This window comes from Orycteropus afer, unplaced genomic scaffold (assembly GCF_000298275.1).
Source record: "Orycteropus afer afer isolate SDZICR_OR568_19922 unplaced genomic scaffold, OryAfe1.0 scaffold00104, whole genome shotgun sequence".
In the NCBI taxonomy this organism is placed as follows: domain Eukaryota; kingdom Metazoa; phylum Chordata; class Mammalia; order Tubulidentata; family Orycteropodidae; genus Orycteropus; species Orycteropus afer.
Window position 1 is genome coordinate 9,402,486 of NW_006921691.1, and position 16,644 is coordinate 9,419,129.

Consider the following 16,644-nt stretch of genomic DNA (forward strand, 5'->3'; position numbering starts at 1 on the left):
GGAAGGAAGGTTGGGCAATCCTACTTCCATAGTGATCCTGCCTCGGAAACCCAAGGAGGGGTCGCTATGAGTCAGGGCCGACTCGACGGCACATAACAACAACAACAACAACAAATAGATAAATACATTGATATGTTAGAGCATACCAGTTACTGTCAAGTCACTTCTGATTCCTGGTGACCCCAAGTGTCAGAGTAGAACTGTGCTCCATAGGGTTTTCAGTGACTGATTTTTCAAAAGTAGACTGCCAGGCCTTTCATCCAAATTATCCTTCCTGGATTCTTAAAGGAGAATTCTAGTATTTTTTTTCCCAGCCTCCTGGGAGCTGAGGGTAAGGAGCCCCACAGCTTGTGAGTGATGGGACCCAGGTTCTCCCTGTTGGCCTCCAGTTCTGCATGGACCCCCTCAGCTCAGCAGGCCTGTCTCCTGGGTGCTCATCCATCAGCACATTCCTGCCTTTCCCTCCTTTTTCTTCCCCTATGTAGGCACAATTTCAGACATGATCTCAGAAAGGATTTGAGTTTAAAACCCTGATTATTTACACTTGTTCTTCTTTTTTAGTCTTGGGCAGCTGCTGGCTGTCACCCAGCACTATGGGATGATGTGCTTTTCCTGAGGAGTTTAAAATCAAAACATCTGCCCAGAATTAACCAACCTAAACCCCTCCCCTTAGGACTGTTCTTGTTTAGACAGAGAGGTTCCCTTATCCCCTCTCCAAAGGCAATCCTAAAAGTCTGTAATCCTGAATCTGTTGCTAACCAGCTGTGTTACGTCAGGGAAACCACAAGGTACAACTATACCTCAGTTGTTTGAGATATAAAAATAAGGAGATTGAAATAAGTGATATCTCAGGTCCTTTCTAGCTCTAGAACTCTCCTAGTCAATAACATCCTGTGGTGTTCCATGATGGCAACATCATTCATTCTTTCTTGAATACATTCATCACCTGTATATTTTGAAGATTTCTAAATGAGGAAATCTTTCATGCAACATATGTAATACATTCTATCCATGTTCCTTTGTCCTGCTTTATTTTTCTTTATAGGCCTTATCTCATATATATATATATATATATATATATATATATATATGTTCATATATTATATGACTAAGTCATATGACCATTCCTGTGGTGAAAATAGTTAAGCTATGAACTGTGAAAAACAGAGTAAACAAGGAAACTTATCAAAAGTAGGGGCATGGTTGTTGTTGTTGTTATTTGCCGTCGAGTTGGTCCCGACTCATAGCGACCCCTCCTTGGGTTTCCAAGGCAGTATCACTACGGAAGTAGGATTGCCCAACCTTCCTTCCGAGGAGTGGCTGGCGGGTTTGAACCGCCAGCCTTCTGGTTAGGGGCATGGAGGGAGGAGAAAAGAGATTAGGTGAAGACTTTGGATTACTCCTACATAGGAAAGCATACCTTGCTGCCTGAGTCTCTCCCATACCACATCCTAAATGTTTTCCCTTGGCTTTTGTCACATTACCTGATATTCCCTAATGAACACATTCAAAAGAAGGAGGCCATATGTGAAAGTGTTCATTAGAATACCGTTTGTTATCCGAAAATTGGAAATCTCCTAATTATCTAACTATGTGAACAGTCATTCAAACAAGGGAATACATCTTACAGATTCCCCAGGTGGTCCTATGAAGATGTAAGAATCACCTGGGGAGCTTGTGAAGAAGTGGAGTGTGATTCAGTGTATCTGGCGTGGAAATGCAAATTCTCAGCAGGGGGTTGAACTGGAATGAACTGATTTGGAGCCCTACATAAATCCAAAACAAGTCAAAAGTGCAAATATCTTTGAAAAGATAGCAGGAGTTTTCAGCCTTGGATATACCTTAGAACCACAGGGAGCTTCTGAAAAATACCAGTGGTACAGCAACAAAACCAATCTCTGTGGGTGGAGACCTATGCATTAATATCTCCCCATCACTGTTTTAGAAGCTCCCATACTAAACCTTTTGCTGTTAAATCAATTCCAACTCTTGATGACCTCATGTGTTAACAGAGTAGAACTGCTCCATAGGGGTTTCTTGGCAGTAATCTTCACAGAGGGAGTTCTGGTGGCATAGTTCCTAAGGCATTTGACTGCTAACCAGAAGTCTGGCGGTTCAAATCCACCAACCACTCCTTGGAAGGAGGGGTGGGCAATTTACTTCCATAGGGATACTGTCTCGGAAACCCAAGGAAAGGTCGCTATGAGTCAGATTCGACTCGACAGCAGTGAGTTTAATCTTTACAGAAAGAACCCTGGTGGCACAACAGTTAAGTGTTCAGCTGCTAACTGAAAGCTTGGTGGTTCAAACCCACTCAGCAATTCTGTGGGAGAAAGATCTGGCAATTTGCTTATGTAGAGAATACAACCCTAAGAGGTGTTCTATTCTGTCACATGGGTTGCTATGAGTCTGAATCCACTCAATGGCACCCAACAACAAGCTTTATTGAAGAAGATTGCCAGGCCTTTCTTCCTTGGAGCACCAACCTAGAAGCTCCCAGGTGATTCTAATACACCCATGGTTAAGCACTCTGGGTGATGGCATGGTTGTAAGGTTCCTGTACCTTAATTCAATGCTGTCAACCCCAAGGTGACAATAGCTGCATGAGGAAGTCGAGACTTATTTGGGTGCTGGAGGAGGGCAGCCTGTTTTGGCACTTTGAGAACATTGCAGGGAAGCTGCCCAGATCAGCTGAGCTAACACAAGTAGACTTGAATGGGGTACCACAGAGAGAGGTTAGGGAAATGTGATGATACTAAACAAAAAAAAAAACAAACTCACTGCCATTGAGTCATTTCCAACTCATAGCAACCCCTCCTTGGGTTTCTGACACGGTATCTCTATGGAAGTAGATTGCCCAATCTTCCTTCCAAACAGTGGCTGTTGGGTTTGACTACCAGCCTTCTGGTTAGCAGTCAAATGCCTGGGAGTCAGAATATATCCTTGTCTACATTCCATCCTTCACCTGGCAAATCCCATTACTCTTCCTTCAAGACCATTTCTACTCTCCTTCCCTCTGAGAAGCCTTCCTTTAGCACACCTACCCGGTCTAAAGTCACCACCCATCCTTTGTGTCTCCATCATGCCTTATGGGTGTCTTTATCACTGCAATTACCATGGTATGTAAGTAAAGACAGACATTTTATCTTATTAATTTTGGGGCACCTGGTACCTAGTGTAGTACTTGGCACATAATACAAAACCAAAAAAGAACCAAACTCACTGCCGTCGAGTTGACTTCAACACATAGCGACCCCTCCTTGGGTTTCTGAGGCAGTATCACTGTGGAAGTAGATTGCCCAACCTTCCTTCCAAGGAGTAGCTAGTGGGTTTGAGCCGTGCCTTCTGGTTACCAATCAAGTGCCTTAGGTACTATGCCACCAGAGCTCCCTGGCACATATATATGGTACATAATAGATGCTTCCAAAAACCAAACTCACTGCCATTGAGTCAATTTGACTCATAGCAACCCCTCCTTGGGTTTCTGAGGCGGTATCTCTATGGAAGTGGATTACCCAATCTTCCTTCTGAGGAGTGGCTGGTGGGTTTGAACCACCAGCCTTCTGGTTAGCAGTCAAATGCTTAGGCACTATGTCATCAGAGCTCCTAATAGATGCTTAATGAATGATTATTAAATGAATGAGTAGGTGAATGTGTAAATTAAGAGAATATTAAAGACAAATTTGCTCATTAGACAAATGTTCAAGGTATTTTTAGTGTTCTCAGCACTGTACTCCAAAAGCTCAGATATATTCAGGGATAAAATAGCTTTTCTAGGTTAAGCTGGGAGCTCTGGTGGTGTAGTGCCTAAGGCATTTGATTGTTAACCAGAAGGCTGGTGGTTGAAACCCACCAGCCACTCCTTGGAAGGAAGGTTGGGCAGTCTATTTTCATAGAGATATGAGTCCATCGACTCAACACCAATGAGTTTGTTTGTTTGTTTGTTTTTTAAGTTAAGCTGGAAACTAGTCATCATTAGTAATATTGTTTCTATGAGGAAAGCAAATTTTTTCTATGTTCCAAATAACAAATTTACAGATGAATCTTCAGATCACAATGTATTCCTGATTTAAGGGCTGCTTGCACGCTCCAAAGCATCCCATGCAATCTTGAGTATTCTTTTCATAATTTCTATCTATGATTTGACTGAGTTGTACAGAAAAAATTTCTTTCCCAAAGATGAGACTGTTGTTGTTGTTGTTATGTGCCGTTAAGTCAGACCCGACTCATAGCAACCCCTCCTTGGGTTTCCAAGGCAGTATCACTACGGAAGTAGATTGTCCCATCTTCCTTCGGAGGAGTAGCTGGTGGGTTTGAACCACCAGCCTTCTGGTTAGCAGTCAAGTGCCTTAGGCACTATGCCACCAGAGCTCCTAAAGATGAGACTAGATAAGTAGAATGCTCACATTTTACCTGTCAGCCGGGAAATCCCATGAGCTGAGCCTGGATCTGTACCATTTCAGATCTTTTTAAATATAACATTGTATTTTGTCCATCAGTCAATGGGCATATATTTCAGCCAGTGTCCCAAACAATGGATAATACTCATGTGGTGCCTACCACAAGCCAGGCACTGCCTGAAGCACTGCCTTATTCAGGGTCTTTTGCTTCTTTGGGGAGCTCTGGTGGTGTAATGGGTGAGGCATTTGGCTGCTAACCCGAAGATCAGTGGTTCAAACCCACCAGCTGCTCCATGGGAGGTAGATGAGGCAATCTACTCCTGTAAAGATTTATAGCCTTGGAAAACCAATGGGAGTTGTTATGAGTTGGACTTGAGTCCATGGTATTGGTTTGGTTTTCATTGCTTCATTGGGGGTTTGGAGGGTGAGACTCAAAAGAACCATGCCTGGCACTACACTGAAGTCAGAAAAACCAAGTAAGATGGTGGCAGAATTAGAGGGCAAAAGCCAGCAGTTTCCTTTTCTGGACCACCACTTAAAAAATAAAAAGACAACTATGAACACCGCTGGGAGCTCTGGTAGTATAGTGCCTCAGGCACTAGACTGCTAATCAGAAGGCTGGCGGTTCAAACCCACCAGCCACTCCTTGGAAGGAAGATGGGGCAATCTACTTCCGTAGTGATACTGCCTCAGAAACCCAAGGAGGGGTCGCTTTGAGTCGGGTCCGACTCCACGGCACATAACAACAACAACAACATGAACACCGCTATTATGTGATGTCAAGTCAATTCTGACTCACAGATTATTACACAGAGTAGAACTGTCCCATAGGGTTTTCTAGGCTGAAGCCTTTGCAGGAACAGATACTTTATTATGTTTTTATTAGGTGTCGTCAAGTTGGTTACTATTCATAGCTATCTTATGACAATAGAGTGAAATATTGCCCAGTCCTGTGCCATCCTCATAATCATTGTTATGTTTGCACTCACTGTTGCAGCTACTGTGTCAGTCCATCTTATTGAAGGTCTTTCCCTTTTTCACTGATCCTCTGCTTTACCAAGCATGATATCCTTCTACAGGGACTGGTCCCTCCTGATAACGTGTACAAAGTACAGGCGACAAAGTCTTGCCATCCTTGCATCTAATGAGCATTCTGGCTATACTTCTTCCAAGACCGATTTGTTCATTCTTCTGGCAATACATGGTATATTCAATATTTTTCACCAACACTGTGATTCAAAGGTCTTTGGTCTTCCTTATTCGTTGTCCAACTTTTGCATGCGTATGAAATGATCGAAAACACCATGGCTTGGGTCAGGCCCACGTTTACTTTTTAATGCTACAATAAAGAGGTCTTTTGCAGCTTATTTGCCCATTGCAATATGTCTTTAATTTCTTGACTGCTCTTTCCATGGTTGTTGATTGTGGTTCCAAGTACAATGAAAACCTTACATTGATCTTTTCTTCACTTATCGTGATGTTTATTGGTCCAGTTGTGAGGATTTTTGTTCTCTTTTGTTGAGGTGTATGCCATACTGAAGGCTGTAGTCTTTGATCTTCATCAGTAAGTACTTCAAATCCTCTTCACTTTTAGCAAACAAGGTTGTGTTATCTGCATATCACAGATTGTTAATGAATCTTCCTCCAGTCTTAATGCCATGTTCTTCATACACTCCAGCTTCTTGGATCATTTGCTCAGCATACACATTGAATAATATTGTGAAAAGATACAGTGCTGATCTGATTTGAAACTATGCAGTATCCCTTTGTTCTGTTCCAATAACTGCTTCTTGGTCTGTGTACAGGTTCCTCATGAGTACAATGAACTGTTCTGGAATTCCCATTCCTTTTAGTGTTGTCCATAATTTGTTATGATCTACACAGTTGAATGCCTTTGCATAGACAGTAAAACACAGGTAAACATCTTTCTGGTATTCTCTTCTTTCAGCCAAGGTCCATCAGACATCAGCAATGATATCGTTCATTCCACATTCTCTTCTGAATTCAGCTTCAATTTCTGGCAGTTCCCTGTTGATGTACTGCTGTAACCATTTCTGAATTATCTACAGCAAAATTTTATTTGCATGTGATATTAATGATTTTATTCTATAATTTTTGCATTCTGTTGTATCACCTTTCTTTGGAATAGGCACAAATATGGATCTTTTCCAGTAGGTTGGCCAGGTAGCTGTCTTCCAAATTTCTTGGCATAGAAAGGGAGCACTTCCAATGTTGCATCCATCTGTTGAAATATCTTAATTGGCATTCCATCAATTCCTGGAGTCTTTTTTTTTTCATCAATTCCTTCAGTGCAGATTGCAATTCTTCTTTCAGTACCATTGGTTCTTGATTTTATGCTACCTCCTGAAATGTCTGAGCATTGACCAATTCTTTTGGTACGGTGATTCTGTATTCCTTCAATCCTCTTTAACATTAAGCAACTTTAATGTTTTCTTCATTTCTTTCAACTTGAGAAATATCAAGTGTGTTCTTCCCTTTTGACTTTCTAACTCCAGATCTTTGCACATGCCCTTATAAAACTTTCCTTGTCTTCTAGAGCTGCCCTTTGAAAACTGTTCAGCTCTTTTACTCCATCATTTGTTCCATTCATTTTAGTTGCTCTCCATTCAAGAGCAAGTTTCAGAGTCTCTTCTGACATCCATTTCGATGTTTTCTTTCTTTCCTGTCTTTTAAACAACCTTTTGGTTTCTTCACGTATGATGTTCTTATTGTCATCCCACAACTCCTCTGGTCTTTGGTCACTGATGTTTGGTGGGTCAAATTTATTCTTGAGACAGTCCCTAAATTCAGGTGGGATATGGTCAAGGTCATACTTTTTTTCTCATGAATTTATTCTAATTTTCTTCCACTTCAATTTGCAATTGCATACTAGCTATTGATGGTCTCTTCCACAGTCAGCCCCTGTCCTTATTCTGACTGATGATATTGAACTTCTCTACCATCTCTTCCCACAGATACAGTCAATTTGATTCCTGTGTATTCCATCCAGTGAAGTCCACGTGTGTAGTTGCCATTTATGTTGTTGAAAAAGCTATTTTAATGAATAAGTCATTGGTCTGGCAAAATCCTATTGTGTAATCTCCAGCATCATTTCTATTACCAAGGCCATATTTTCTTCTTTGTTTCCAATTTTCTCATTCCAATCACCAATAATTATCACTGCATCTTGATTGTATGTTTGATCAATTTCAGACTGCAGAAGTTGGTAAAAATCTTCAATTTCTTCATCTTTGGCAGTACTACCCACTATACTGTGAAGGCCTCAAAGAAGTGCTGCAGGCCAGCTGCAGAGAGGGGACCCTCTGGCAGCCACCCCCCCATCAGCTGAGGCTAAATATTGCAGTAAAACAGCTCCAGGCACAGGCATGCATTTCTCAGACAGATGGAGTTAATGGAGCAAGGCGGGAGCCACCTTAATGGGTTGAGGACAGGACTGCTGCAGTCACAGGGTACTGCTTGGGGAAAGAATTTACATTTAAAAGAATTAAATAAATAGATAGAGAACAAAAGATTCTGGCTGGGGTAGAGCTTTCATAAAGAGACAATAGATCATTTCATTCTTTCCCATGGTACTTATTGGTTATAAGAAGGCTGGAAGGAGTCTGGTTTGTGAAAAAGACTGCAGTGGCCTGTCCCACTGCTGACAAGTCAGGGCACTTCGGGGTTCCCACCAACGAAGGGCTTTATCCTCACAAGATAACATGCTTTACTGTGTCTGCAGAACTGAATGCCCTTCCTTTAAGTAAGAGCTGAGCCCTTGGATTGTGCAAATGGTTACCACACTGGGCTACTAACCCAAAGGTTCACCATTTGAGCCCACCGAGAGGCACCTCAAAGAAAGGCTAGGCAATACACTTTGAGAAATCAATCATTGGAAACCTGGTGGCGCAGGGCCTAAGGCACTTGACTGCTAACCAAAAGGCTGGCAGTTCAAACCCACCAGCCACTCCTCAGAAGGAAGGTTGGGCAATCTACTTCCATAGTGCTACTGCCTCGGAAACCCAAGGAGGGGTCGCTGTGAGTCGGATCTGACTCGATGGCAGTGCATTTAGGAGCTCTGGAGGAGCTCTGGTGGCGTAGTGCCTAAGGCATTATTTGATTGCTAACTAGAAGGCTGGCTGTTCAAACCCACCAGCCACTCCTCGGAAAGAAGGTTGGGCAACCTAGTTCCATAGTGATACCGCCTCAGAAACCCACGGAGGGATTGCTATGAGTCGGGTCCAACTCGATGGCACATAAGGACTCTACAGCACACAACAGCAACAATATGGAGCACAGTTCTACTCTTAGACACATGGGACGGGAGTCAAGTCAAAGGCAAGTGGGGTTAGTTTTGTTTTGTTTTGAAGAGCAAGAAAATCGGTCAACTAGAGATTATTTACTTTATAAACAGATAATCCCCAAAGCAAGTCACTTTGTGAATGATTTTTAATATAGGTAGGACATCACCGCCCTCTAGCTGCAAATATTTGAAGAGATAATGTGCATATCCAAAGAAAGGGCAGTCACATCCCAAATGCCAACACTAATTCAAGGAGGATGTATGTTTTGCAAGGAGCTCTGGTGGCACAGTGCGAAAAGCATTTGACTGCTAACCCACCAGCCACTCCATGGAAAGAAGATGAGGCAGTCTACTTCGTAAAGGTTTATCACCTTGGAAACCCAACAGGGCATTATGAGTCAGAATCGACTAGCTGGCATTGGGTTTGGTTTCTTGGGAATATGTTTTGCAGGAACCTGGTGGCTTAGTGGGTTAAGCGCTCAGCTGCTAACCAAAAGTTGGCAGTTCAAACCCCCAGCTGCTCTGCAGGAGAAGGATGTGACAGTCTGCTTCTGTAAAGATTTACAGTCTTGAAAACCTTGTGGGGCAGTTCTACTCAGTCTTATATGGTTGCTATCAGTTGGAATCTACTTACTGGCAATGGGTTTGGATATGCTTTGTATCCACATCAGACTTTCATCTGAAGAACAGCCTGTGCTTTGTAAATGGAAAACAGAGATTCTTTGGAAGAATTTGATATTCTTTTTTAGGAGCCTTTCATATCAGATGCTCTGATGCAGCTGTCTTAGTGCCCCCTAGAAATCAGGGGGCTGGCCCATCTTTTGGTTACAGTTTATGATATAAGGACATATCTGCCTGTATTTTACACCTTGTTCTGAGTTATACCAGAGGTGTATAGCTTGGAACAATATGGTTATTTTAACCCAGATGTAAATCCTAGATTGCCCCTGCAGTTTCACCTTTGAGAGACTTCTTCATGACAGAATAATGTTTTCCTCTCAGCTACAACAAACACCCCAGCCATCTTTCCCAGCACGATACTGTTTACCTTACCACCATAAAATGTATTTTGTAGTTCTTGACTTAGAATCTAGAAACTAAAATGTAGGGTTTTTTTGTTTGTTTGTTTGTTTGTTTTGTTTTAATTTGTATTTTTTAACCAGCAAAAAGAGAATTCACCTCCTGGGTCATTAACATGGGGGGAGGTGGTGATGGTATCATTCCACTTGAGTCATCTTGGTGCCCAGCAATGTAACCTCAAACAACTGCATGTTTGAAGTAGTTCTCTGTACATTAAATCTCCTTATATTTTTGGTAATTTTTGCCATTATTAGTCTTTTTTAAAAAAAAAAAGAAAAGAAAAGAAGAATTCAAAATCAGTTTACCTACTTCTCAGAAAGTCCCTTTTCTTATAATGAGAAATACCATTACACCCCTGCCTTGGTTTCCTAGTGCTGCTATGACAGTAATACCACAGGTGAGTGGCTTTAAAGAACAGGGATTTATTTTCTCTTAGTTCAGGATGCTGAAAGTCCAAATCAGGGCCTTGGCCATGTTGATTCTTTCTTTATCAGTAGCACCAGACATTCATTCATTCCTTGGCAATCCTCATATGACATCTGTCTTACCCTGTGTGTATGTGCACTCATGTCTATGTGTCTAACTTGCTCTTTTTAGAACTCAGAAGTGATTAAGTTTAGAATATACCCTACATGGGTATGACCTCATCTGATCTATTATGTTACATTGGATTGCAGTTATGGAAAGTGATTGCATTTTATTACGTTTTGGAAGGTAATCTGCTCAGCCCAAGCCAACTGATTTAATGACAAGATAAAATCATAATAGCATAAGGCCAGGATTTCCATGCATATTTTAGGGGGACACAATTCTACTCATAGTACCTCCTCTACATTTCAAACAGTTGCCCATCTTGGCAACTTCAAGAGCTTGCCTCCTCTGATTTATAGACCTCTTAGTCAAAAAGAAAGGCAGTGTTTATTGCCCTTATTAGGTCTGTTCTAATCAGCGAAATCATTGGCCCTGCACTCAGTCATGGGCTTGGTTCATGAAGCACAAGAAGAAGTGTTCCTTCCCTGTGGAATGGAAAGGGTATTGGCTGGACAATAACCACGATAAGTATCTTTGTTCCTAAGGAGCACACATACCATAGGAAATGTCACTAAGAATAGTCCAAGTAGTGACAAGTAGTTGTTGTGACTTCCCCGAGGAAATCTTTTCACTTAATGAATTTACAAATCAATCAGAGAAAGATGTATGTTAAATGCTGCATATTACATCATATAAAATGCATTTCCTTATAGGAAGAAAGTATCCAAAAATTACCCTGCATCATGTTCCTATAATGCATTCAGATAATGAGTGACAGACATAAAGCAATGACCTGGCATAAAGGCAGAAAATTCATGTCATCTCCTAATGTCAGGGGTCTACTGTACTCTTAAGAACAGAATTAAGTTTTCCTTCCTACAAGACAGTAGAAACACATTCAATGCATGTACAGTAAAAATAGTAAAACCTTTCCCAAAGAATGTTTTAAGAAATGAGGTATATCTTATTTATATACCTGCACATCTGAAATCCCAGCCAATATAAGAAGTGTTCTGGTTACCTAGTGCCACTCTGACAAGAATATACCACAAATGGGATAGCTTATAAAAACAGAAATTTATTCTCTTACAGTTTGGAGGCTTTAAGTCCAAGTTCAAAGTGCCAGGCTCCAGGGGCTGGGTGAAAGCCCCTCAGCCTTGGGTTGCAGCTCTGCCCCCTGCTCCCAGCCCACTAAAGCAAGAGGCTTTTCTTCACTCAGACAGCTGCTAGCTGCTGAGACTGACAAAGCCCAAGGTTAACAAGTAAAAAGGCACAGTCCCGTTGTTACCAAACCACATAGCAGGCCATTAATTCAAGTCCATTGAAAGTGCGAAGGTTGGCAGAACATGGCAGACTGCTGAACAACGACATGGCTACAAGTAGGGTTCAAGCATGCCAGAAGCTAGAGACCATTCCCAAAGCTGTTTCTTACATACAAGAGCAGACCACATCCGTAAGGCAGCTACTCAGCTGCTCACAGTAGATTCCACCATGGAGTTGAGTACCAGTCTCATCATGGGGAATACTACATCCAGCTGCCCACCCACTCAACCAGGCCCGGCCAAGTTGACACACAAACTTAACTACCACAGTAACCAAGAGCATCTCTAAGTCCATAGTCTGATTAATCTTTTGTAATATTCTCCTGGGAGCTCTGGTGGTAGAGTGCCTAAGGCATTTGACTGCTAACCAGAAGGCTGGCAGTTCAAACCCACCAGCCACTCCTCGGAAGGAAGGTTGGGCAATCTACTTCTGTAGTGATATCGCCTCAGAAACCCAAGGAGGGGTCGTTATGAGTTGGACCCAACTCGACGGCAGTAAGTTACTATTCTCCTGGACTTGACTTCCCACATGGAACTCTGATGAGGATATAAGAAATGTTACATGGGCTCATTGGTGGTCCACCCTACTCAGTACTCAAGTTTTGCCTGCCACCAAAATGTTTGCGTGTGGGGAGAGAGCATGGTAGCTTACCTCCATGGGACCTCAAAGATAAGGGCTATGACTCAATCATACCTGGTTCCTTTGAAAATCACGTAGGCATTAACTGTTGCTGTCATGTGTCCTTGAGTCAGACCTGACTCATAGGGACCCCTCCTTGGGTTTCCAAGGCGCTATCACTATGGAAGGAGATTGACCAACCTTCCTTCTGAGGAATGGCTGGTGGGTTTGAACCTCCAGCCTTCTGGTTAGCAGTCAAATGCCTTAGGCACTATGCTACCAGAGCTCCTAGGTATTAATTAGTTAAAACCTATCACATTAAACTAATGGGAAGAAATAGGGAGTAAAAACAATCTAAAGGAATATATTATCATCAACAAAATGTGGTATATACACATAATGGGATATTATTCTGCCATTAAGAGAAATGAAGTCCTGATGCATGTAATGACATAATCAAACTTTAAAAACGTTATGCTAAGTGAAATAGGTCAGTCACAACAGGACAAATATTATATAATCTCACTTATATAAATTAGACAAATATATAGAGACCAAAGTTTATTATTGGTGGATGGGAGAGTCCAAAGGGGGAGTCTAAGCTTAGTGGATGCTGAGTTTCTGTTAATGGTGGTGGCATGATTTGGCAATGGATAGTGGTGATGATTGCACAAGATGATGAATGTAACTGGTATCACTGAATGGCACATGTAAAAAATGTTGGATTTGCAAATATTTGGATGTAACACTTACCACAATAAAATAATTTTTAAAAGAAATCTATTATATATTTTTAACTCTGAAGTAAAATTTAAATTTTCTTTTAAATATGGATGTTCCTGAAATTATGAGAATCCACAAAACAAAATAACAAGTCACTCCTCTATAAAGATGAGAAGCCGCTCAATTCCCATACCCTTCCCTCCCTACCCCTTGCCTTGTGTCAGCGGGCCATGGTCCTACCTCACCCACACAGGGCAGAGGGAACCTGCCTCTCTGATGTACTATATGTCCTGCCTGCTTCTTTCATGGGCTAAGATTAAAGCTATAATTTAAAATATTCTTTCTTGCAGGTCCACTGGGCCAAGAGAATAAACTCTTCTTACTCCCTAAAATTTGTTTTCCTTTTCTAATTGTGGTAAATTGGAGCTCACTAGCAGAGGAAGAATCACTAGAGGTGATGAGGAAGTCCCCAAAGAGTTGAAAGAACAATACCAGCAGCTGGAGTTCTCTATGCCCAGATTTGCAAAAAGCACTTCATTATTTGCCAACAATACACCTAAAGATCTTTGGAAAATTATGATACAGGACATTTGAACACAGTTGGAATCTTGGAAGTCACTTTCTCCACCTTGTCTGTGTCTCTTTGTTTTGCAGGGCTACAGGCTTCGGCTTCTTGAATGCTCTATGCAAAGCAGCAGCCGTCCTTGGAAACTTGATATTTGGCTCCTTGGTCGGCATCACCAAAGCAATCCCCATCCTGCTGGCTTCTACCGTGCTCGTGTGTGGAGGACTGGTGGGGCTGCGCCTGCCCGACACACGAACCCAGGTTCTGATGTAATGGGAAACAAAGCCATCTGTCCTGTATTTCTTCCTCCTGCCCTGTGTCAATTCTCCTGACTGACTCAAAGGCTTCAGGTTTTTCATACTTAGAAAGGTGGTCAGGTATGAGAACACAAACTCTTTGGCTGTGACTACAATTTAGATGCATACAATCTTGCCCCTTCAATGTGATTTTGCATAGTTTTTCTTTTCATGCATTGTTACCTTCCCTAACTGTGATGCTACTGCCTCAAAAACTGGTGGCAGGATTTCTAAAAAGTCCTAAGTCAGCCAGGCTTCCCTAAGAGTCTGCTCGCTAAAGGCTGAGAAGTCAAGAAGACTGTGCTGGCGTAAGAAATAGACCCTGCTGCTAAGTCAACATTAACTGGAAAGATAAGTTGGCATATTATTGCGTTTGTGCTGAGGAGAGAGATTTTTTTTTTTTTTTTTTAAACAGAGTGATATTTCCTGTTTACTTAGAAAAAGACACCCAGCCATTCTCGCTGTGACAGCAGGGCCTTCCAGAGAAAACCATGTGGTACCAAACAGAGCTGGGTGGGGCTCTTTCACACTGACAATGAAGGTGACACTGATGACGAAAATAGTAAAGGCTCTGCAGTGAGTGGCAAAGATCTGAGTGAGCTGCATCAGCAAGATTTCTGTCAGAAAGCTCACTTAAACTTCCGGAAGTTATGAGGAAAGGGGCCGTGATAGTGTCTGTGATTGTGGCACGTGGTTCAGAATGTCTGAAAAGGAGAGAGGAATCTTCTGCCTCCATTTACCCCTGGCAAGCTGCCCTTGATCTTACCAGATAGTTTGACTTAGGGAAAGAAAAATCTGCTTCCTAAAAACTGTTTCTGCCTGCCTGATTCTGCCACATTATCCAAACTGTCTGGTTTCTATGTTGTCAATCAATATCTAAACAACAACAACACAAAAAAACTTGTTGCCACGGAGTGTGTTCCAATGCTTAGCAACTCCACGTGTTACAAAGTAGAACTGCCCCATAGGGTTTTCTTGGCTGTGATCTTTATGGAAGCAGATCACAGGCTTTTCTTCTGCAAAGGGGCTGGGTGTGTTCAAACAGTCAGTTTAGTCATCCTGCACAAACCGTTTGCGCCACCTAAATTTAAAAAAAAAAAAAAAAAAGTTGCCATCTAGTCAAGGTAGTTGTAAATTTGCAAATTAGGAAGAAATTCACACCTAAGGCTATTTGGAAATGCTAAATGGTACCTTAAGGGCACCTCTTTTCTGAGGCCCAGTGCCCTGGTAGTTGACATTTAATTCCCTTGCAGATCCTATTCCACTGGCTTCCCCTAGGCTGGTGCATTGGCCAGAAACCCAACCCAGGGTGTGCTACTACTGTCCGCTGTCTTTGTGTGAACTCACAGCTCGCCTGTGCTCCCAGAAGGGACCTCTCACGACAAGGACAGCCTCTCATGGTGGCTGTATGGCTGCTCATTTTACCTCTGGAATCTGCCTGGGCCTGGAAGAGGGAGGTCAGCAGGACACTCCCAGGGACCAGCTGTCAGCCAGCGTCATGACCTTCTCACCTCTCTAGCCTGCCCCTCCCCCAAGCTCATACTTCCTACACATCTTTGAACTCTTGTAGACTTACTGCAATGACCAGCAGCAGCCAAGAGTAAATCCCGTAATTCTGCAATATTCCTTCTTCAACTCTGTCTTAACTAGAGTGTGATCCTTTTTACTTAAGATAGGCATTTCCAGCAGAGTGACAGCCCCAGGACTGCAGGGAGAGAGAGCCTTTGTTTCCAATACTTCTTACATTCAAAGATGTCTTAACTCCCCAGAGGCCACTCTGTCTCCCCCCTCCCCTTCCTAATGGCCCCTCCTAGAGCTCCTGGCTGCAGAGTTGAGACTGTGAGAAAATCCTTTCATTAATGTAAACCATTAATCAACTCCCCCTTGAAGTAATTCATGTCTGTAGAGGAGGGCAGGCTGGAGTTGGAGGATGGCAGGAAGCTGGTGGTTCCCTGGGAAGACATGCTCACAGATGGAAACATCAGGAAAACTTAAACCAAAGCCTAGACATGCTCACAGCTGGAAACATCAGGGAAACTTAAAAACCTGCAAAGGTGGTAGGAAGAAGGAAACTCAAAAACTAGACGAGGTCTATTGGAAAGATAGCCAACCAACAGTGGGAAGGAAAACAATCTGAAGTTGCTGTCATTTCTGCCTCCCACAATATTATTGGGGAACAAAGACAGTGGGTCAGATAACCCAAAAAAGTCCCCAGTATGTTAGTCTTCTTTCTTACACACTCATTTTCCCCACCTATCTAGTCTTTGCTTTGTCTTCTTGAAAAAGACGTATTTGGGGACTTGAGCCAGTTTTTTTAGTTGAATGTAACATGTGCAGAAATAACTGTAGAAGTAAGACATGTATTTCCATCAATCCAGTTAAGATAGAAATAGAAACATGCATGGGTGTCACACTCTCTAGTCTTCCATGGTAGTTGATTTTGCTTACTGGACTATCATTTTTTTTTTTTTTTTCAGAAATGTCTAATGTCTGTTGCAGGTTAAAATGCATAAAATATCTCCCAAGCTATAGAGCATAGTTTACGCAGAACTTTATTTGAATGCTAGGTTGGGTCAGCATAGAAAAAAGTAGCAGAACCCCTGCTTCATGAGACCTTCCACCACGTGTCCCCTTTACAAGGACTGTTCTTGACCTTCTTGTCATTTAAACCAAGACCCAAGGAGGCATGCGATCTGCAGCCTATGTGACTATGAGACCAGAAGAAGTAGATGGTGTCCGGCTACCACTGTCAACCACTCAGAGGGGGATGTATGTAGGAGATCCTGGATAGAGAGGGAGAACAAT

The 16,644-nt window shown here is 42.3% G+C and overlaps 1 protein-coding gene across 1 annotated transcript in view; it reads left to right on the forward strand.

Annotated features, from left to right (window-relative positions):
- The window catches only part of SV2C (synaptic vesicle glycoprotein 2C), a 280,125-nt gene extending 266,309 nt beyond the window's left edge, over positions 1 to 13,816 (forward strand). Inside the window, exon 12 of the mRNA XM_007943358.2 lies at positions 13,633 to 13,816. Within this exon, the coding sequence (XP_007941549.1) occupies positions 13,633 to 13,816 (184 nt within the window). The remainder of the gene's footprint in view (positions 1 to 13,632) is intronic.
- Positions 13,817 to 16,644: the final 2,828 nt, after the last annotated feature.